General features: G+C 38.1%; 1 protein-coding gene across 1 annotated transcript in view; it reads right to left on the bottom strand.

The window, feature by feature from the left end:
• SLC16A10 (solute carrier family 16 member 10) overlaps positions 1–24,032 on the bottom strand; it is a 126,703-nt gene that overhangs the window by 43,145 nt on the left and 59,526 nt on the right. The window contains exons 2-3 of the mRNA XM_036247715.1: positions 7,726–7,870; positions 3,216–3,678 (exon numbers count right to left, since the gene is read on the bottom strand). Coding sequence (XP_036103608.1) covers positions 3,216–3,678; positions 7,726–7,870 — 608 coding nt within the window. The remainder of the gene's footprint in view (positions 1–3,215; positions 3,679–7,725; positions 7,871–24,032) is intronic.

Here is a 24,032-nt window from a genome sequence, read left to right as displayed (position 1 = left end):
GTACTTCATTCTGAATCTTTAAAGAAGACCTAGATAGATAACTTAGTTCCCTAGTTGATTAAAGATTGGGTTTTAACTCAAATCTCATGCTCAAGGCCCAATTCCAATCCTGTAAAGTTTTTACTAACCACTTTTCCAAATGCATATACATCATCTTTTTCCTTTAACTCTAAGGTCCCCCGCCTCTCAAAACTACTCAATTGTCAATCATATTGTCTTAAAATAACTCTCTCATTTTTATGCCAGAACTGAATAGATGCTTTACATATGCTTTCTCTAATCCTTGTAACAACTTTGCAAAACTGGGGTTATCCTTATTCAATAGATGAAGAAACTAATGCTTAGAGAGGTTACCCAAGGTTGTCCAACTAATCAAAAATAAAACCTGGATTCAAACCCAGATCTGTCTTACTTCAGAGCTGTTACCTTTACCCACCACATAATACTGCCTCTTGCATAAAAGTACTACACTAATTATCAGTCACTATCTCTGTGGACCCTGGGCAAGTTTTCAAACGCTCAGTGCCTCAGTCCTCTCATCTATGATATGAGGATGCTACATCAAAGCTAGTGCATTGTTTTGAAGATTAAATAAGATAATGTATATAAAAGTCTTTTAAAAATTATAATGGTTTTTATTACATTACTAGATTTTATGTTCCTTCAGGACAGGTTCTTATGCCTTACATGCCTATACCCTTCAACAAGAGTGTTTAATATGAACTGAATATCATCAACTAATCTTTGGAAAGATTTGTGATACCTTTCCCCCTCTGAGGGGGAAAGTGGTGTCCCATTCCATGAAGTCTGGAATAAGTGTCTTTAATCCAAATCTTATATCACAACGCAGTGACAACTCAGTGCACCCATCAAACGTGAGATTCAAACACCCTGTGTGGCATTTAACTGTCTTCTGTTTCCTCTCCAAGGTGGCTTTCAGTGTTGTAACAATTTGACAAAGAGAAAATCCCAAATATCAACACCTTTTGTAAGAAAACATGCCTAACGGAGAAAAGCAGGAAAAAGGCCTGGCTTGTTATCAGAGTCAACAGAGACCTTATTGTTCTGTGCACTCTCTTGTTTATAGCCTCCTGGTGATGACAGTATTGATAACACTAACTCATCACTCACGGAGAAACTTATTTACTTTAAGAAAAAGATTGTAACATATTTATTAAGTTTTCGTAGGCATACTCATTCCCCCGCCACCAATAAGATGGGCACTTCCGGTGGCACAGCCCAGGAAGTGACCCAATGTGCTCTGAAGTAAGGCTGTCAGATCTGCTACCAGGTAAGCATAGTGGAAGAGAACCAACCCCTACTCTGACGTTACATGATTCCCGGGAAGTCATATAAGATTCTGTTAATGATGGATCTGTTTTCCAGTCTGTACAACATAGGTTAATATTACTTATTTTGCCTACTTCACAGATTTATTGTGGTGGTCAAATGAAATAATACATGTTAAATTAATTTTCAAGTTATAAATATATTACCTGAAATAACTAGACAGTCACCCACTACTTTTCCTTTGGTAAATGTTTAGTATAACAAAGCTGAGAGACTGATTTCTCTGCATGTGTTCACTTTGTAGTATCAAAGATAATTTTTTTTTAAATCTACCCTCATCTGCCCTGGCCAGCGTGGCTCAGTGGTTGAGCATCAGCCCGTGCACAAAAAGGTCGCCAATTCAACTCCCAGTCAGGGCACATACCCAGGTTGTAGGTTTTATCCCTGGTTGGGATGCGTGTGGGGCAACAGATTGATGTTTCTCTCTTTCCCTCTCCCTTCCTATGTCTCTAAAAAAATCAATAAAAACATCAAAAAATTTAAAAATTTTAAATTAAAAATCTACTCATCTTTGAAAAAAAAATAACAAATATCTTAACTAAAGAAACTATGGAAGAGATAGTTGGTAAAGTTGATCCTTCCACAATGGATCTACAATCCAAAAAAAAAAGTTCAATGGTTCAGATATGCCTTCCCAAAATGTGAGAAATGGACCATTAGATCAAGATGTAGCCACACACTGTGACAGGGGTTACATATAGCTCATTTTACCTAGTAGTTCAGTCACTGCAAAATGCCAAGTGGCTCAGAGTACTAAAACCTAGTCCTTCTTGTCTCCCCAGTGGTCATCCCAGATGCTTCCCCAACACCTCTGGCAAAAAGAGAATAAGGAGAATTGAGAAATCAAAAGTATTCATGGATTCAGGACCTGCCTGCCATCTCTCTTCATGTTTCCTTAACCTAATTCCTTTCTGAACTGGGTACAGAAACCCACAGTGTCGACGCTATAGTTTACCAGCTGACCCCTCGAGCCCAGTAATTTTTTGAACTGCATTACGAACTTTCACTAAAATCTTTAACTAAAGAAAAATTGCACAAACGTCCAAAAGTAGACTAAAAGCTAGAAAAGATCTGGGTTCACACACACAGTAGACATACAAAGGAAAAATTTATCCTATTATCATTTTTGTTTATCAACTATGTTGAACTGTCACTATACTTTCAGCCACAACAGTTAAGAAAAAAAGGAAAAAACGTTAATAGGCACCCTTGAGCAAATTCTGCCATATTTGGACACTGCTTATTCTTGGTTCAGTATAAAGAGGCTGAATTTGCCTTTGAAATAGAGATAAACAATATAAATTGCTTGAGCTCTTAAAATCCTAATTTCCTATGAAACCCTTCCCTCTCCTCTCATTGGGAACGTTTCTCAAATAATCAACCCCCTGAATAGAATTCCAATTTTCCCAGAAGTACGCCACAAGGGAATGTAATGCTTCCTTGAATCAAGGCCACTGGCTTTTACTATTTACCTAATTTCTGCATCCTTTTATTCAAAAAGAATTTATTGAGATTGTCAAAATCACTACACCATCTTTGTCCCTGATTATGATTTGTAGGCTGCTTGAAGAAACAGTGACCTATCAAGTTTTTCATACTGATGCCATTTGTTCCTTTTTTAAAAGTTGTTTTTGTTTGCTTAGGTTTGGTGACTTTTAAAATATCAAAGCATGCCATTAAACATTTCCTCTGTTTAATGATCTGATGGATGTGCTGACCTTGTCTTAAAAGACCTTGAACTTCAGGGATTCCCTGAATTGTAATCAGCAGAACTTCTAAGGCCAACTTCAACCTGATCTATCTTTCTCTTCTAAGTTTCCCTGTATAAAAAAATAATAATATTAAAGCCAAAAAAGCATACTCACCAAGTGAACATAAGGCACAAAATATCCAAAAAGTGCAAGTGGTATTCCAACTGCCCACACTGCATAAGCCGTCACCTTGAAGATGGCAAAATTGAAAACTTTTTTTGGAGGACTGAACTTTTTCCTTTGAAAGAGGGCGGATCTGTTGCCCCCTTTGATTCCACTCTCTTTATCTCTGACACGGGGAATAAGAGGTCGGTAAGTAAAGCCCGCCAGAAAGAGAACAAACATGAAGATGCAGAGGACCCTCAGTGTGTAAAAGAGGCCCACACGCTCGGTCAGAACCCTTAAAAGGTAAGGCAGCAAAATTGTGAAGATACTGCTGCCAGCAGTGACAATGCCATTCACAAGTCCAAGGCGCTTCTTGAAATAGTGTCCCAAAATGACCAATGAAGGCTGGTATGCAAAGGAGCAGCCACAGGCAAATATGATTCCATAGGTAAGGTACAGAGGTTCGATGGAACTGTGTAAAGACGAAAAAAATGAAAAGCAGCTTTCATTATTTTTATCATGTGCTTAGTAGAATAAAACCTTAGCATAAAAGTGGGTTTTAAGTTAATCAGTGATTTTCTACATATAAAATTTAACTAAATACAGGTGAAAAACTTAATAAACCAAGAATGTAGCACTAACACTGTTTTAATTTAATCTGAATGAGAGTAATGCAAATGCCTCAAGTACGTCAAAAATGACTACTCAGGTCATCAGTGACTTTGTTCCTCCTCTTTCCATGGATTTCCGGTGAACCATGCAGCTCTGGGTAAAAGCTATATTGTGCTCCCCACAATTCATGCAGGACAGTACCAAGAAGGGCCTTCGTAGAACTGACAGGGGTTAAACTAACAAACAAAAAACTCAGTCTCAATAAAAGTTTTATCTATGAAAAATCATTATTTTATGGAGTTTTCCCAGGCACTTACTAAGCAATGTATTCAAAGAAAAGGCTGCATTTTATGTTTCCTCTCCAAGGTTATGTCAGGAACATTTGCACAGAAGAGCAGTTGTGTCTCATTTTTGCTGGCCTAAGGGCTGCAGAATCAACCTTCGCCCTGTATTGCACTCAGTGTTGTGCAAGACAACAAGAAGGCATATTCTGACTACAGAAAGGCTAAATGAAGCATGTTCATTAGTAATCCCAGTCTGTAAGCTTTAAGGCCACATACATCTCAAAAAATAATAAAGGATTAAGAATTCTATAGTTTAACCAAGTAATTTAATTACATATCTCTTATAAAAAAATTTAAAAAAGGAACACATCATTACATTCTTTGAAACAAGGTAAAAAGTAAAAGAAAACTAGAGTTTTTATCTTTGAAATGTCCAATTCAAAAGACTGTCAAGTTGTAAAGGCAAACTATTTATTAGAAACTAAGATAAAGTTGGTTAATAATTAAATTTTGGACAATACTACTAGGCTAGCAATATGCTGAGGTAATCACAAGGAACTCTAGAATCAGATAAAAATTTAGCATGTTTGCCATCCTCTCAGATGCCCTCCCCCTGTTAATCCACAGCCAGCACCATCTTTTAATCAGGCTCAAGAGTCACTTCCAGTTTAACTTGACTCACTCTGATCACCCATTACTGAATCTCCATTCTTTATTCAATAAACGTATGTTTAGCAGCTACTGTGTTCCAGGTACTTGGCCAAAAAAAAGAAAAATTTAAATGTGATTATGCCTTACCCATAATCAGCTTAGTAAAACAAGACATCTATACACACATAATATTTCATTTATTCTGAATCGGTTTTTCCACATAAGTAGTTTTCCAGATAATTGCAACTCACTTTTTAAGGCACTAATTTCTTTTTATTTACAATTTTAATTTGTTTAATTTTAAAGGAAAACTGTAAATCTATTTTACATTTATCTGCCTTCTTCAAAGCATATAATAAAAATGGTATTGACAACACAGTATCATGATGAACATTAATTTCTACACTACTATGTCACAGTAATGTAAAGTTGTCAGGTAGAAGACCAGGGAGACATGGATATAAACTGAAAACATTCTTTTGCACAGCATTTTAAATACTAAGTGCTGGGTAAGATTAGCTTCCTATCTCTCCCACGGAGTAAAGCACATAAGCTTTGTGATGGTATTTTCACGCCGCTGAGCCTTTTCCCTTACTTCTAAATTTCCATTTCAGTAACAAATAGATCAAATTGTTGACATTTGACAGCTAAGTGCAGTGCAAATCAGTAAGATACCCATCATGTGTGTAAAAAGGATTCAGAGCAGGGACACTCATGTGACCTGGGACTGCTGAAGAAGGGCTTTCCCATGATGGCAGAACTTGAACTATAGGAAAAGTGGGTTCATTTTTCCATACTTGGAATATATACCACATTGCCCCTTGCTCCTGTATATTGCTCTAAAAGTTTGGTAGCTTTTGATCAGTGGGTTAAATAGTGAAACTGAATAGAAAATATGAGAACATTACATGTAATAAGGTAAATATGTTTTCAAGACATTTTGTTGAGTTACAATGTAAAACATATTTCATAATTTTTATTTCTCAATCATCAAAAGAGTTTGAAAAACACTGCTTGCGCCCTGGCCGGTTTGGCTCAGCGGTTAGAGCGTTGGCCTGCAGACCAGAGAGTCCTGGGTTTGGTTCCCACTAAGGGCGCGTACCTTGGTTGCAGTTTGTCCCTGGCCCCGAATGGGGTTGTGTGAGTGGCAGCCACTCAATGTGTCTCTCTCACATCGATGTTTCTCTCTCTCTCTCTTCCTCCCTCTCTCCCTCCTGCCCTATCTGAAGATAAATGCAAAAGTTTCCTTGGGTGAGGATAAAAAATAAATAAATAAAAGCTGCTTTAAAAAAAAAAAAGAAAAACATTGCTTGCTATAAGTAGGTTTGTATACCTGTGTTTTGTCTACCAAACAAGGCAATAAATCACATGGGTTTTCTACCTCTTGGTCCTCTCTCCACCAAAGCTTAATTGTTAATACATTCGGCAAGTGCTAGGCCCATAGGTACTGACACTGGGTACCTGGAAGCTTCCAGACCAAACCAGGTATCTGACATGGTGGTAACAGCACAGTGTTGTATTACTCTAATAAAAGAACTAAAAGTTATAGCCCTGACCAGTATGGCTCAGTTGGTTAGAGCATCATCCTGTGCACCAGAAGGTCATGAGTTCGATTCTCAATCAGGCCACATACTTAAGTTGCAAGTTCAATGCCCGCTCGGGGCGCATCTGGGAGGCAATGGATCAATGTATCTCTCACATCAATGTTTTTCTCTCCCTTCCTCCTTCTATAAAATCTTTTTTTTTTTAAAGTTAGAACTTCCTCTTTAAAAAAAAGAACTCAAAGTAAATGACCAGAATTACCCAAGCAGAATCTTTTTTCTAACAAAATTGTTTTTTGATTCTTTAAAAGACAAATTTAGAAGAAAAATATCATAAAAGCACTTTAAAGATGGAATATATAATTTCTATCAAGACATAAAAATAATTGTTTAGAATCCAAATAAAATTTCTAAGTTAAGTAAATAAAGAGGCTCATTTTAGAGTTGAGGAAAGGGTACAGGTAGGGTGGGTGGGTGTAAAACTGGTAAAGCAAGGATTTGTTAATTAAATCTATAATATTTAAAAATAATCAAGGCAAGAAATGTAAGTCTGTGTTTTTTTCTAATGACCTCAATAATACTTTTCAACTAGTGCATGAAGATAGCTAGGAAAGAGAAAGGGGCAGAAAATTAAGATAAACCACTAAAGGAGATACAAGATGGAAATCATTTTAAGAGGTTTTCTTGTTAATCACCTTCTATTAGCCAGACTAACATATTAAACCAGTGCTTCTCTAACTAGGGATTATTCTGGCAATGCAAAGGGATTGACTAGCAGAACTGGAACTGGAGGGAGAAGTGCTTCTTACAGTAATATGCCCATCAACTCCTTGCAGTTAGTTAGTTCCTCTTCAATGAACTACATCCTTTAACAGACAGAGGCAAAGTGCATTAATATTTTTTTTTCTTTTAAGCTACATTTGGCCAATTCATTTTGCCATAATCTTTTAAAAATTTACCATGCTCTTTTTTTTTTTTTTTTAATGCACACAGGAATTCTCTACCTGTGTTAAATAAATAACAAAGTTTTTATTTAAATTGATTTCATATCTAGCCTATGAAACTACTTGAACATACCACTTATTGTACTCTTTGGGCCTCAGACCGAGCTGACCTTAAACTAATGCTATTGCTTTAGATAACTCACTGTTATGAGTTCTTTTAGGATTTTTATGTGAATAAAAAAAAAAAAGAAACATTTTTCTTGCTCCAGGGAACACATATATCCTGATTGACATCTCTTAGGTGTGCAAGCAAAAGCATTCAATTTCTCAAGCTCTGATTTGCTGCTATGGAAAACAGTGTGTAAATCATATTTCTTACAGTTTAAGCAATGAAAAGGAAGATTTTCCTTGTAAACAGCAAAGTTTCTGAAAGGAAAACTTGAAGCTATCTAACATGAAAAGCAACATGAAGAAACCAAGTCCTTACCTTACAAAAGAACTGGACAGGAGTCCAATGAATCCAATAGCAGCACCCACAACAGCTGTTTTCCGACAACCAAATATGTCTGTGAAGACGCTGGCTATTGGGCAGCAAAAGAAAATCATCCCCATGGAGAGAGAACTTACCCATGCTGTAAAGAGAGAAAAAAAGGGACATTACAACATGGCAAATTATATTTGCACTTATCCCACAAGTTATAATACATACTTAGAAAATATTAACGTAAAAAAGTATTACCAAGCCCAATGAATGGGGAAAATTGGAATAAATTAGTAACAAATATGAATTATAGCTCAAAAGATTGGCCAATACTAATTGTAATCAGCATAGCAACAATTATTTGTGTTTCAGCAAATTAGTGAAAAGTATGTATTCTTGAATAAATCATATAATACTTTATGACCCAAATACTATTAATCTCTATCCTGATTTCTATGGTTTTAAGCAACTTCTACTCTATGAAAATAATTTCTTTTTTTTTTTTAAGGAGAAAGAGATGTTTAGGAATGCATGCCTTAAGAAGTCAAACTGCAGGCCTTGGCTGGGCAGCTCAGTTGGTTAGAGTGTCATCTTGATATGCCAAAGTTTCGGGTTTGATCCCTGGTCAGAGCATATACAAGACTCAACCAATGAATGCATAAATAAGTAGAACAACAAATAGAATTTTCATTAATGTTTCTATCTCTCTCTCTAAAAATTAGTAAATAAAAAAAAATTTTTTTTTAAGTCAAACAGCAAAGAAATTATGACCGCTAAAGTAAGGATAGTTGTTAACTACTGGGGAGTCAAAAGAGAGTCATAACCCATTTGTACCTAGTAGTTAAGCACTAAACATTTGCCTAGAGTCTGGGCTTAGTTCTTTTGCTAAGGGAATCAGGTCATACACAGGTAGACTATTAGTAGACCTGGATAAATTACTGGGTGTAAAACAATACATATAGATTGCATCATCTTTCTGAAAGTATGTTACCTTTTACAATAAAAAAAAAAAAGAATCAGAAGTCATAATTTCCTGTCCTGATTCTGTAAAAACCAAAACAAAGGAAACCACAAGAGAGAGAAACAAATACTGAGTACAAATTATCATAATTTTGTACCAAAGAAATCAGTGATCTTATAGGATATCAAGTCTGTAAATTCCTCTTAAAAAGTCCAATAAACTAATGGGGCCTAAAGAAACATAGATCTGGGTCAAAATCCCCCAACTCTGTAACTACAATGTATCCTTAGGCAAATCACTACCCCTGCATCTGTTTTCTTATCTCGAAACATTTCCAGAATTACTAAGGATTAGAGAAAATGTAGCTATACGCAGAAGTATCTAGCACAGAAGTTAACAATTTAGAATTTTAACAACAAATTGTCTTATAAAGCGAGACAGATATCTATAGATCTCCATCAGGCCCTGAAAGTCTACTAGTATATTACTACATTTCTTCAGCAAAGGAAGTCCAGACTCTATGCAAATGATCATTTCTTAATAACAGGGTCCAAATGAAGCTTTACCAAACTAACAATTTCATTTTCTTTGCCTTCTTACATTTTAAGTTATTTTTAAAATTCTGTATATTTTAATCAGCTATTTCTATTTTCTTTCTTCTCTTATTATAAAAAAAAGAGACTGTGATCTTAAAACACAATGTAGAGCCTGGCCAGTGTGGCTCAGTGGACTGAGCATCACCCCATGGACTGAGAGGTCCTGGTTCAATTCTTGGTCAGGACATAATGCCTAGGTTGTGGGCTCGATCCCCAGCAGGGGACTGGAAGCAAGCAACCTATTGATGCATCTCTCTCACATCAATGTTTCTATCTCTCTCCCTCCTCCTCTCTCTCTAAAAAATCAATAACAACATTTTAAAAAACAAAAAAATGAAGAGCTTGTACAAACAATGCAATCCTTACTTAGGTGCTGGTGTGTGTGGGGCGGGGGGATGGTTCAGAAGTGGACAGTAGAGAGAGGCGATTGGTCACATGAGTTAGCACAGCCCCAGCCCCAGATGTAAACAGCTGTTCAATATAGGTTTGCTTAAGGAAAAATAAGAATTTTTTTAGTTTACCTTTTTTTTTTATCCTTACCCGAGGACACTTTTTCCATTTTTTATTCAGATAGGGTGGGAGGGAGAGAGAGGGAGGGAGGGGGAGAGAGAGAGAGAAAGAAACATCGATGTGAAAGGGACACATCGAGTGGTTGCCACCCATACAACCCAACCAAGGCCGGGGACAAACTGCGACTGAGGTACGTGCCCTTAGCGGGAACCAAACCCAGGTCTCTCTGGACCACAGGCCGACGCTCTAACCGCTGAGCCAAATCGGCCAGGGCTAGTTTAATTTTTTTTTTTTTTATCCTCACCCGAGGACATTTTTGTATTTATCTTCAGATAAAGCAGGAGGGAGAGAGGGAGGAAGAGAGAGAGAAACATCGACATGAGAGAGACACATCGAGTGGCTGCCACCCACACGACCCCAACCAGGGGCAGGAACAAACTGCAACTGAGGCACGTGCCCTTAGTGGGAACCAAACCTGGGACTCTCTGGTCCACAGGCTGACACTCGAACCACTGAACCAAACCAGCCAGGGCCAGTTTACTATCTTATATAAAAATATCCCCAATTTATAATAATTTAATCTCATTCAAAAAAGTTTAGTCATCTATCATGCTTACGAAACAATCTAGTCAGGCTAGAAGAATAGTATTATAACATCTACTTTTGGATAAAGGCATTTTTACAATTAAGTAAAATGCCAACGCTAAATAGGAGACCACATTAAGAAATCCAAGGTGGCACAGCCGGTGTAGCTCACTGGTTGAGCACTGACCCATGCACCCAAGAGGTCACCGGTTGGATTCCCAGTCAGGGCACATGACCAGGTTTTGGGCCCAATCCCCAGTGGGGAGCATGCAGGAGGCGGCCAATCGATGGTCTCTGTCACCAATGTTTCTATTTCTCTCTCCCTCCCGTTCCTCTCTCTCTAAAGTCAATAAAGAAAAAAATATTTTAAAAAAAGAAATCCAAGATACTTATACTGCATGTAATTCTCATATGTCAAGACACTTTTAAGAATAAAAGCAATTCTTGCAAATTAAAACAACAATGAGGTATCACCTCACACCTGTCAGAATGGCCGCCATCAATAAATCATCAAACAACAATGTTGGCGAGGGTGTGGAGAAAAGGGGACTCTTGTACACTGCTGCTGGGAATGCAGACTGGTGCAGCCACTATGGAAAACAATATGGGGTTACCTCAAAAAATTAAAAATTGAACTTCCATTTGACCCAGTGATTCTGCTTCTAGGAATATACCCTAAGAAGCCTGAAACACCAATCAGGAAGAATATATGTACCCCCATGTTCATAGGAGCACTATTTACAATAGCTAAGATCTGGAAACAGCCCAAGTGTCCATCAATACATGAATGGGTAAAAAAGCTGTGGTACATATACACAATGGAACACTATGCAGCTATAAGAAAGAAAGATCTCTTAAGCTTTGAGATGACATGGAGGGACCTGGAAAGTATTATCCTAAGTGAAACAAGCCAAGCAGAAAAAGACAAATACCACATGATCTCACTTATATACGGAATATAATGAACATAACAGTCTGAGGAATACGGTAGACCCAGAAACATGGAAGTAGGGTACAGACTGACAACTCTCAGAAGAGGGGGTGGTGGGGTGGGAAGAGATAAACCACAGAACTTATACGCATGTCCGCATAACCAATGGACATGGACAACCAAGCCAGGGACGGGGTGGGGGGGATGGGGAGGGGAGTGCCAATGGGGTAAAAAAGGAGAAAAATCTGTAACAAAAATAAAATTTAAAAAATAAATTAAGCAAGCCCTGGCCGGTTTGGCTCAGCGGTTAGAGCGTCGGCCTGCGGTCCTGAGAGACCCGGGTTCGGTTCCCGCTAAGGGCACGTACCTCAGTTGCAGTTTGTCCCCGGCCCTGGTCGGTTGTGCGGGTGGCAGCCATTCGATGTGTTCCTTTCGCATCGATGGTTCTCTCTCTCTCTCTCTGTTCCTCTTTCTCCCTCCCACTCTACCTGAACAAAAAATGGAAAAATGTCCTCGGGTGAGGATAAAAATAAATAAATAAATTAATTAATTAATTAAAAAAAATAAAAGCAATTCTTTATGCACTACTGTAGATTTTGATCTTCTATACCAACTATAAACATTTTTACAGATTTTTATGTCCAATGAACAAGCACTAACTGCTGGATATAATCAAATACAACTTTATTTTTGTCTCAATTATCCTTTTAAAATTTATGCAGAGGGGAAAGTTCCCCTGCCACTGGATGACCACTTGATTCTTCTAGTCGATGTTAAGTAACAGAAAGACCTAGGGTTACTTTAGTCAACAAACCAATGTTCACTTGGTAATCAAATCTTTTTTCTCAACCACTTCTGGGAAGAGAGTACGATCAGCTTTGGCTCTTTTCGATGACTGCTTCTCCCCCTCCCCAGCTGTCGTTCTCCAAAGTAGGCATGAGAGAGAAGTACGCTGGAAGAAGATTCCAACTTAAATGGTCCTGCCAAAGGCCTGTCTGATGGTGTCTGAAGGTGACTTGTTTCTCAGATGCACTCTGTGGGTTCTTCGGTCTCACCTCAGAGTTAGTTCCTTCTAGCTGTAGCTGCACTGACGTGGAGAATTCATTCACCTCCTGGTCTAATGGCTGTCACTTAAAAGACTCACTATGGAGCCTCACTGCCCTTCCAGGCAGTTTATTTGGGCAGGACTCAAACTCTTCTCCACTGGGCCTGCCTCTGCTTTGTAGGAAACACTCATATTTTCTTTGCCCTGACAAACACTGGAGTGTAAGCAAATTCCAACACAGCCCACTCTTGGATAGTCCTTGCTGTAGGACCAGCCAGCTAGTTCTCTCCTTGTTGGAATCTCAGGGATTAAGACCCCCATCCCTTGCCCTGGCCGGTTTGGCTCAGCGGTTGGAGCATTGGCCTGCGGACCAGAGTCCAGGTTCGGTTCCCGCTAGGGGCCCGTACCCTCCCCCCAAAGACCCCCATCCCTCTGTGCCCCCTGCATGAAGAATATTCTTTGAATCACTAAGTGACCCCTTTAAAGCTCCTCTCACTATATCGAGTGAAAGAGCATGCACCTCAACTTCTCCTATGGGATGGGAGAAAGCCACAGCATGATTTTCTGAAGGAATCCACCCAAAATGACCTGTAAAAATCCTTCTTATGGGTCTTAGAGCTTCTACCTGGTTCTTGAACATGATATATCTCACTTCTGAATTTCACACTATTGTACCTTAGTGACTTAGCTAAATCCCAGTAGTGTATTCTGTTACAATAATTAGCAATAGATGAAGTTAGTTCTATCTTCTGATCAAAATCAAAAAGAAATTAATTCTTAAATGAATAATTGCTTGCCATTGTAAACTCATAACATTTCTAGTTTTCATCAAGTTTTAACATGGCACCCCAAAGAGTCCAAGGTCTTATGGGTTATGACATGTACCATAAAAATATAATAGACTGTTACTCTTTTTCACTTCATCCAAGTCTTACTGTGATTATTATTAGTAAAAACTCAATAGTGCTAGCCCGGGCTGGTTTGGCTCAGTGGTTAAAGTGTCAGCCTACGGACCAAAGAGTCTCGGATTTGATTCTGCTCAAGGACATGTACCTTGGTTGCAGTTCAGTCCTGGCCCTGGTTGGGGTCATGAAGGAGGCAACCAGTTGATGTATCCCTCTCATGTCAATATTTCTCTCTCTCTCCCTATCTCCTTCTCTCTCTCCCTCCCTCCCACTCTATCTGAAGATAAGTAGAAAAATATCCTCAGGTGAGGATTAAAAAAACAAAGATTTTTCTAGATGAAGTAAAATAACTGAAAAATATATTTGATAGGCTCTCTAGCAAAATGGAGATAAATGGCAAGAATCTGGGAATTAGAAGACAGAAATTATCTAATCCAAAGAACAAATAGAAACATAATATTAAGTAAAAATAAAAAGTTTTAGAGATCTGTGGGACAAAAATCAAGAAACACAATATAAGTATAGCTGACGTTCTAAAAGAAGGGAGAAAGAGAAAGGGACAGAAACAGATACATGGATAACCCCCCTCAAATCACAAGTTTTGTGAAAAATATTAACTTACCAAAGAAACTCAAAGAACCTCGAGCAGTATAAACACTAAGCAAACTAGTCCTAAGTACATCATAGTTAAACTTCTTAATGCCAAAGATAAAGAGAAAATTCTGAAAGTATCCAAAGAAAAATTACATTATATCCAGGGAAAGCAATAACACCATGATCAGCTGGCCTCTCATAAGAAATAATGGAGGACACTGAAACTCTCATATTCATTTTTAGTGTTTATTTTCTTTTTTTTGAACTGTCATATTCCAAGTGCTGAAAGATTTTTAAACACTGTCATTCATAACTTCTATATTCAGCTAAACCAGCCTCCAAAAAATGAACACAGCCAAGGACAGGTGGCTCAGTTGACTGGAGCATCATCCCATGCACCAAAAGGTTTCAGGTTTGATTCTAGGTCAGGGCACATACCTAGGTTGTGGGTTCAATCCCCGTCAGGGCGTGTATAGGAGGCAATTGATCAATGTTTCTCTCTCTTTAAAAAAAAAACAAAAAACAGTCCGGCTGGTGTGCCTCAGTGGTTGAGTGTTGACCCATGCACCAAGAGGTCGCTGGTTCTATTCCCAGTCAGGACACATGCTCAGGTTATGGGCCCAGTCCCCAGTGGGGGGCATACAGGAGGTGGCCAGTCGATGTTCTCTCTCTCTCTCCCTCTCATTTCCTCTCTCTGTAAAATAAATAAAGGAAAAATAAATAAATTAAAAAACCATATATCATCAGGTGAAGATTAAAAAAAGTAGGAATGAAGATATTTTCAGATTATAAATATGAAGAGAATTTATCCCTAGATTTCCACTACAAGAAATATTAAAGAAAACCCTTCAGACTGACAGAAAATGATACCAGTTGATAACTCGAGTCCAAAGGAAGGACTTAATACATATACATATACACTTTTTCCTCATAATTTCCTTAAAAGATACATGACAGTTTAAATCAAAAATTATAACACTGGATATAAATGTAACATATATAGTGCCCTGGCCAGTTTGGCTCAGCGGTTGGAGCATCGGCCTCAGGTTTGGTTCCCACTAGAGGCACATACCAAAAAAAAAAAGTAACATATATAGTAAAAACAGAACTGAAAATGGAGGTAAATGAAAATATATTGTTACAATGTTCCTGTATTTACCTGAGGCAATTCCATATTAACTTAAAATACATTGGAATCGTTTAATTTTTTTATTATTATTAATTTTTAGAGAGAGGGGAATGGAGAGGCAGAAAGAGATAGAAACATCAATGAGAGAGAACATCGACTGACCGCCTCCTGCATGCCCCACACTGGAGACTGGGCCCACAACCTAAGCATGTGCCCTGACCGGGAATCGAACCAACGACCTCTTGGTGCATGGGTCGACGCTCAACCACTGAGTCACACCGGCCGGGCTACACTGGAATCGTTTAAAGATGCTATTGTAATCCTAGTAGAAAGTACTAAAAAATGATGCAAAAAGATACAGCTAAACAGCCAACAGAGAAATTAAAATTGGTTACTAAATATTATTTGATTAATGCAAAGGAAAGCAGACAAAAAGGAACAGAAGGAAAAAAGGTAAATGAGACAAATAGAAAACAAATAGCAAAATGTCAGACCTAAGTATGACCGTATTAGTAATTACATTAAATAAAAACAGACTAATAGTCTCCAATCAAATGGCAGAGATTGTCTGACTAGATAAAAACTCATGAATCAATTATATCCCGTTTAAAGAGATGCACATCAAATAAAAATACACAAATAGGTTGAAAATAAAAAAATGTAAAAAGGCCCTGGCTGGCTTGCTCAATGGTTAGTGTCAGCACATGGACCAAGGGATCAAGGGTTTGATTTCACCAAGGGCACATACCTGGGTTGCAGGTTCCATCCCCAGCTCCAGTTGGGGTCGTGTGGGAGGCAACAAATTGATATGTCTGTCTCACATGGATGTTTTTTTTTCCTCTCTCTCTTCCCTCCTCCCTCCCTTTCACTCTATCTAAAAATCAATGGAAAAATACCCTCAAGTGAGGATTAACAACAACAAAAAAGACTTGCCATGTAAATAACCCTAAGAAGGCTAGAGTGGCTATACTAATATAAAACAAACAGACTTTTGAAAAGGTATTATTAAAAACAAAGAGGAGTACTTCATAACGATAAAAATGCCAATGTATCAGGAAGATATAACAATAATAAATTTATATACATTTAATAATAAAACTTCAGAAATACAGGAAGCAATGAAATTTGATCCCTACCTTATCATATTAATAAATTACCTCAAATGAATCATAAAACTTAAATGTGAAACTGAAAACTAGAAAACTTCTAGAAGAAAACATTAGAGAAAATCTTTGTGACCTTGGGTTAGTCAAAAATTTCCTAGATACAGTATCAAACACAATCCATACAAGAAAAAAATTGATAAGCTAAATTTAATTAAAACTAACAACTTCTCTTTGAAAGATACTGTTACGAATGAAAACACAAACCACAAACTGGGAAGATAGATTTGCAAATTACATATCTAATAAAGAACATGCATCCAGATTATATGAAGAATTCTCAAAACTCAATAAAAAGAAAGCAACCCAATATAAAAATGAACAGAAGGCACTTCACAAAAATGATGCACAAGTGGAAAATATGCATATGAAAAAGATTTTCAACATCATTAGTCATGAGGGCAATGTAAATGATATAATAGTGAAAAACCACACACACTTCTTAGAATGGCTAAAATGGAAAGGACTAATCATACCAAGTGTTGGTGAGAATGTAAAGCAACTAAAACTGTCATCCACTGCTACCAGAAATATAAAATTGTACATCTACTTTGGAAAACAGTTTAGGAATTATTTATTTATGTATTTATTTATTTAAGACAGAGGGGAAGGGAGAGAGAGATAGAAACACTGATCGGCTGCCTCCTGCACGCCCCCTACTGGGGATCAAGCCTGCAACCCAGGCATGTGCCCCGGATCAGGTATCAAACCGAACCTCTCAGTCCATGGGACAACGCTCAATCCACTGAGCCACACTGGCTCGGCAAGTTTAGGAATGTTTTAAAAAGTTAAACATAATCTTATCACGGGACATGCCATTCCACTCCTAGGTATTTACCTAAGAGAAACAAGAGCATATGTCCATACAAAATCTTATATACAGACATTTATAGTTATCCAATAGTAAAAAACTGGAAAGAATACAAATGTCCAGAAATAAGTCACTGGATAAACAAATTATGCTGTATTCATATAATGGAATACTACTCAGCAATAAATAGGTGTGAACTACTGATAAATAAAACAACATGGATGAAAACCAAAATAATCATGCTCAGTGAAAGAAGTCAGACCACAAAGTAGTAGTATATTAAGTATGATTCCATTTATACAAAATTCTAAAAAATACAAATTAATTTATAGTGACAGAAAGCATATCAGTGTTTACTTGGTTGGGAGTGGGTGGTAGGGAGGCTGGAGGAAGAAATTACCAAGGAGCACAAAGAAACTTTTGAAGGCCATGGTATGTTCTTTATCTTGACTGTAGTAGTGGTTTCCCTGGTTTGTATACTTATGACAAAACTCAAAACTCATCAAATTGCATACCTTAAACATGTAGTTTATTATATGTCACTCACACCTCAATACCTCAATAATGCTGATAAGAAAAAAAAAAGAAATGAGCCTATTTGGACGATTTCAACAGCAACAAAAAAATAATGTCATAAAAAACAAATGTACAAAATAAAACCAAGGGAACTAAAGGGAGAACTAGACAAATCCATAATCGCAGTTGTATATTTTAGCACATCTCTCTCTCTAAGTAATATTCACCATTAATAAAGCTTCAAAAATAAGCTTTATTAAATAAGACCAAAGGAAAATCAATAAAATATATAAGTCTGATGACACTACCAACCATCTTAACCTAGTTGACTCTCAATTGCAGAAACTGTTTGCTCTGCCAGAGAAATTGTTTATCACTGAGGAGAGTGGGGTGGGGACAGATGCAGGAAAGAACTAACCTTTCTGGAATGCCTCCTAATCCATGGGAAGGACCTGCTCAGAACTGTCTTAGATCTTTAGGCAACCCTGTGAAGTATATTATCTTCATCTTAAATATGGGGAAAAAGATTAGCGATGTTAAGCAACTTGCCAAGGTTGTGCAACTTCAGTGGGATTCAAACTAAACATTCCAGCTGTAAACAAGAATAAGAAGACATGCCCAAGAGTGTTTCATTAGAAAGCATCCACCATGAACACCCATAGCCAGGTACTATGCTTGATGTTGATTAAAAGGCCATCCCTCCCTGGAGAAGCTCACAATCGAGGTACATTAAGACAAAATCCAGATCTTAATCAAGATGACACAGTGAATTCACATTTCCATGCATTATCTGCTGTTCCAAACACAAAGTAGCAATATAGTTAAGAGTATTTTTTAAATATATAATGAATACCTAGTCATGAGCTACAGACTAGCTACAAAAAGGGATGAGCTAGGTTGGGCCCTCCTTTCTGGGGTCCAGGTCTGGAAGCAGGCATTGGCAATTGAAAAAGGAAGGAAAGTGCTCCCTCTGAATCAGGAAAAGAGAGCCAAGCTGATTACCTGAGAGGCCAGAGCTGGAACTCCCCAACACCCTGTGAAAGGAGGCTGGCGATGAGAGAGAGTTGCATGAGAACTCAACAATTTCTACACAGATTTAAGATTTACAACACTATAAGCCTCAGGGACGCAGACTCAACCTCATGACCTGGCCCTGAAACAGGTCCCCACTGGTTCTCTGGCTGGGTCAGAAATCTTAGTGGTAATATGGAACACAAAACTCAAAAGGCCTGATTCTAAACTGGGAATTCAAGAAGTCAGGTGGAAGAAAGTGCAAACCGTTAGGTAGAGAGAGTGAGGAGAGAGAGAATCAAACAAACAAAATATACCTCCCACTCAGAATGATCCTGTTAAGACAAATTCCAAAAACCAATCCAATGCCAAGAAAGACAACCAACAAAATCACCAATTAGCAAGTGCAGTAACTCCACATAAAATTAATTCCACAGACCAGCCTGACTACCACTCCAATGTTTAGAACTTTCAAAGAAATAAATGGAAAAAAAATTCATTTCAAAAAATAAGAAACTATGAAATAAATAAGAAAAAAAAATCAAGGGCAAGTGCATAAAAAAGAGTATTCATTAGAATCCTCGATATGAAAAAATAGTCACTGAAATAACAAATTCAATAGATGAAGAAAACCTTTCATTCCAGATTATAGATTACAAAGCTAAATATGAAAAAACTGATGTTAAAATAAAGGATATCTTGACCTCATGATAGAAATTTTTTTTCTACACTCACCCGAGGACATTTTCCCATTTTTTGCTCAGATGGAGCAGGAGGGAGAGAGAGGAAGAGAGAGAGAAAGAGAAACATCTACGTGAAAAGAACACATCGAGTGGCTGCCACCTGCACGACCCAACCAGGGCCGGGGACAAACTGCAACCGAGGTACGCGCCCTTAGCGGGAACCAAACCCGGGTCTCTCTGGACCACAGGCCAACGCTCTGACCGCTGAGCCAAACCAGCCAGGGCAATTTTTTTTAAGACATAAATACAAACCATGAAGGAAAATACAGATGAGATCTGACCTCATTAAAATGTACAACTTCTATGTCTCAGAAGACCCTAGAACCAAAGCAAAAAGAGATGATCCAAAAACTAGATCATCGTAGTCCATATAACTAGTAAATTATTACCATCTTGCATTTATAAAGACAGCCTATAAATCAATAAGAAAAATACAACCCAACAGAAACATGAGCAAAAGAGTTGGGAGGAAAGAGACAGAAGAGAAAACCCAGTGGCCAATTGACATTTACAGAAGTGCTCATTAGTAATCAGAAAAATGCAAATTGAAAGAATAATAAATCACCATAATTTGGGGGAGAGAGACACTGACTGATTGCCTCCCACGTGACCAAGACCACGGCCAAGGACCAAACCACAACCAAAGTGCATGCCCTTGGCTGGAATCAAACCCACAACTCTTTGGCCCACGGGCCGACACTCTAACCACTGAGCCAAACCAAGCAGGGCATGATAGTTCTTTATAAACATCAAATAAAAATATAATAGAGGAGCTGTGTATCACCCCACTCCCATTACTTCTGTATACTAATAGCATCTCATGAGGCTTACAAATGAGGAAGGCAGCTTTTTTTTTTCTTTACTGATTTTAGAGAGAGAAGAAGGGAGAAGGAGAGAGAGACAGAGAGACATGAATAGAAAGAACATCGATTGGCCACCTCCTGCATGCCCCTCACTGGGGATTTGGCCCACAACCTGGGCATGTCCTGACTGAGAATCGAACCGGCAACCTCTTGGTGCATGGGTCAATAATCAACCACTGGGCCACACCGGCCGGGCGGAAGGCAGCTTTTTTTATGCTGGCAGTGAGGATCATAGTTCTGACACTTGTTGTTGCAGAGATCTGCCTCAAAGTTTCAGGTAGTCTGAGATTCTGTTCTATGGTTTCACAGGTACTGACTGCCTGGCTAACTTGTATCTACAATTCTCAGAAATTTCATTCTCAGATAAAAACACCCAAGTCTTATCTCAACAACAGGATCAAAACTTGAGATGTTTCTGCTTTTAGAATAGGGTTAGAGTTACAGAAAAATTGTGAAGACAGTACAGAGAGCGCCCATATACTCGACATCCAGCTTCCCCTATTATTAACATCTTACATTAGTATGGTACATTTGTCCAATTAATGAACCAATGTTGTTACATTATTCAATCTATACTAAAATCCATAGTTTGTTCAGATTTCATTAGTTTTTACCTAGTGTCCTTTTTCTGTTCTAGGATCCCATCCAGGATTCTACATTATATTTAGCTTCTCTTGACTGTCCCTCTCAACTGACAGAGCTAGGAAACATATGCATGCATGCTAACCTGCGTCCATATACATACCCATAAATATTTTCCATATGTAACCATGCCATACCTGTATTAGACTAAACATGAATACACGCTCATGTCTTCAGCTCTGATCCATTATCACATGAGCCATTCTAGCCTTTTCCCTTTCTTCCATTCCTACAGTGAAAAACCTGACAATCTCCTACTTTTCACCTCAGAAAGTCACACAAGTAGAAGGAGAAATGAACTTATGCTTTGAGAAGAAGTCTCTTCTCTAAATAGCCATATTTTTCTGTTTTGTTAAAAATATCAAGGCTCGCCCTGGCCGGTTTGGCTCAGCAGTAGAGCGTTGGCCTGCGGACCAAAGAGTCACAGGTTTGATTCCGGTCAAGGGCACATACCTCGGCTATTGTTTGGTCCTTGGCCCTGGTCATGTGGGAGGCAACCAATCGATGTCTCTCTCTCACGTTAATGTCTCTCTCTCTTTCTCTGTCTCTCTCTCTCTCCTCCCCCACTCTATCTGAAGATAGAGGCTCTATATTCTCAGGTGAGGCTCTATAAATAAAAAATGTTAAAGTAATGCTAAGATCACCTAGCTATAAAGTGATCTAAAGCTTCACTTCCCAATATTTTCCAGGTCATAGCATACATAGAAAATAATAACACCTGAACAGCCCACTCAGGTAAAATGGAAAAGCTTGCTCATAGCTGAAGGCTCGGGGACTCAGGATTCAGGATTCAGGATTCAGGATTCAGGAGCACTGAGGAGATCAACCAGGATGCTCACCTGTAATCATTCACCTCACTTGAGAAGAGATGAGCTAAAGTAACATGGCTCCAACAACTACAGAGATTTCTGGAATTGTGTATAATATACTACACCTAAAATACAAAAAGTAACATCAAGTCTGAAAATAAAAATAACCACAATACATCATACCCATATCATCAACTGCGGAGTCCCTGGAGTTCACCATTAATTTACAGCTCACAGAAATTCAAAGTAGTATACATTTGGTCTTGAGTTTGGAGGACTTTTTTTAATTCCTAACTTAGATTCATAGTTCTAGCCTCTAATGCAAAACTCCTCACTCCTCATTTATTAAAATCCACACTAACATTTTCTTATGAACATTTTTTAACCTTATAACATTCAAAGTAAAAGATGATATCCCCCAGTCCATGTCCATAAGGCAGTATGCTAGTAGTATGGCTAACTGTGTATTAATTAGGCTTCTCAGTTTCCATGCAAGAATGATGACTTGAAAGTCTGCTAGTTTGAGGTCTAAACGAGGTAAATGCATTGTAATCAAACAATAAAATATCTACAATACCAGTCCTAAACTCCTGGATAGCTCTCATCAAAAGCCCTGTTGAAAGCAGTGATACCTAATTAAAGAAGAGGGGAAATGTGTGCAGTGTGCTCTCCACATTACCCTTAGACCAGGCCAGACCTGGAACCTTGAGTCCGACCAACTGGCCCTGGCAGCATCAGCTTTCATCAAGAGACACTTAAAGAACTCCCTAATGAGCCCTGGCTGGTTTGGCTCAGCGGTTAGAGCGTCGGCCTGCGGTCCAGAGAGACCTGGGTTCGGTTCCCACTAAGGGCACATACCTCGGTTGCAGTTTGTCCCCGGCCCTGGTTGGCTCGTGTGGGTAACAACCACTCGATGTGTCCCTTTCACATCGATGTTTCTCTCTCTCTCTCCCTCCCTCCCACTCTATCTGAACAAAATATCGAAAAATGTCCTTGGGTGAGGATAAAAAAAAAAAAAGAACGCCCTAATGAAATCCATTATTACGTCTATCATAAAGGTAATGCCAACATTCATTCATTCCTCAGTGCTTCCTACAAGCTGCTAAGGGTTAGAAAACACTGGGCTTCCTTGAGTAACAGGTAAATTTCTCCTCTTTCTCCACCATGGTTCCCTTTTCATTTCCACGAAGCTTAGAGTCAAATTTGTTATCATATTATAACAATTTAGGCCCTTATTATTTAGGTATTAGGTACTATTTCCCCTCTGGTCTTAACTATATACCATATATTTTCAATGGTTCCTAATTTATTATTTTCTCTTCCTATCTTACCATTTTAATTGTGTAGTATTTTATGCTTCGACACCACCTCACATCCTTTTCAGAATGAGGCAGTATAAATTAATATACACATAATGCTTCAACTTTGCAGTAATAACAAGATTACTGGCCTGTAGAGGGAAACTTGGTTAAGAAATTTTTTTTTACCAAATATATATATATATATATATGTATGTGTGTATATATGTATATATATATATGTATGTGTGTATATATGTATATATACATGTGAGTGTGTGTGTGTGTGTGTATATACATGATATTTAAAAATATTCTCCAAAATAGAAAGAAAATAACTATTCATCTGAACATCATTTTCTCTAGGACATAATTTTAAATTCTGGACCATCAGGAAAAACACTTTCCTAATTAGATCCCTTTCAAACACCCATCTATTTCTGTGAACTACTTCTCCCCCATGATCAACCTTTGTCTCTTTTCCTAACTGCAGGAACCATATGGGTGGTGGCTACACCAAGAATTAAAATCATAACTAATAATAGTCAATAAGAACACTAAAAATATAGTCAGAGCAAACTTCGTCTTTGTAAGGAGAAAGGGAAACTAACATTTATTGTCCACCTACCATGTGGCAGACAATACGTGGAGCACTTTATGTACACCACTTCACTTAATCTTCAAAGCAGCCCCGGGAGATCAATAATATCCCTGTTATAGTATTTGAAGTAGCCAAAACTCAGAGGCTAAGTAATTTGCCCAAGGGTACCCAGTTGCTAAAGTGGAAGCCTCTAGATTTATACCCCATACTGTCTGGCCCAAAGCTCTGCTCTGTCCATTCCTCACACCTTGTAAACAATCATACCTTTTTAGTTTTATTTTTATTTTTTAAAATGTTATTGGTTTTTAAAGCAAATTTTTATTGATTTTAGAGACAGAGGAATGGGGGGAGAGAGAGAGATAGGCAGACAGATAGACAGACACTGATCTGTTGTTCCACTTATTTATGCATTCATTGGTTGAGTCTTGTATGTGCCCTGAAAAGGGATCAAACCCGAAACTTTGGTGTATCAGGATGACACTCTAATCAACTGAACTACCCGGCCAAGGTTTCATACTGCTTTTATAACCTCATCAGTGCACCTGAGAAACCTTCTAAAACCAGAAGACAAGTTAGTAACCCTTTCAACAGGATGATAAG

This window comes from Molossus molossus, unplaced genomic scaffold (genome assembly GCF_014108415.1).
Source record: "Molossus molossus isolate mMolMol1 unplaced genomic scaffold, mMolMol1.p scaffold_m16_p_8, whole genome shotgun sequence".
Lineage (NCBI taxonomy): Eukaryota > Metazoa > Chordata > Mammalia > Chiroptera > Molossidae > Molossus > Molossus molossus.
This window is presented reverse-complemented; position numbering and strand designations above follow the sequence as displayed.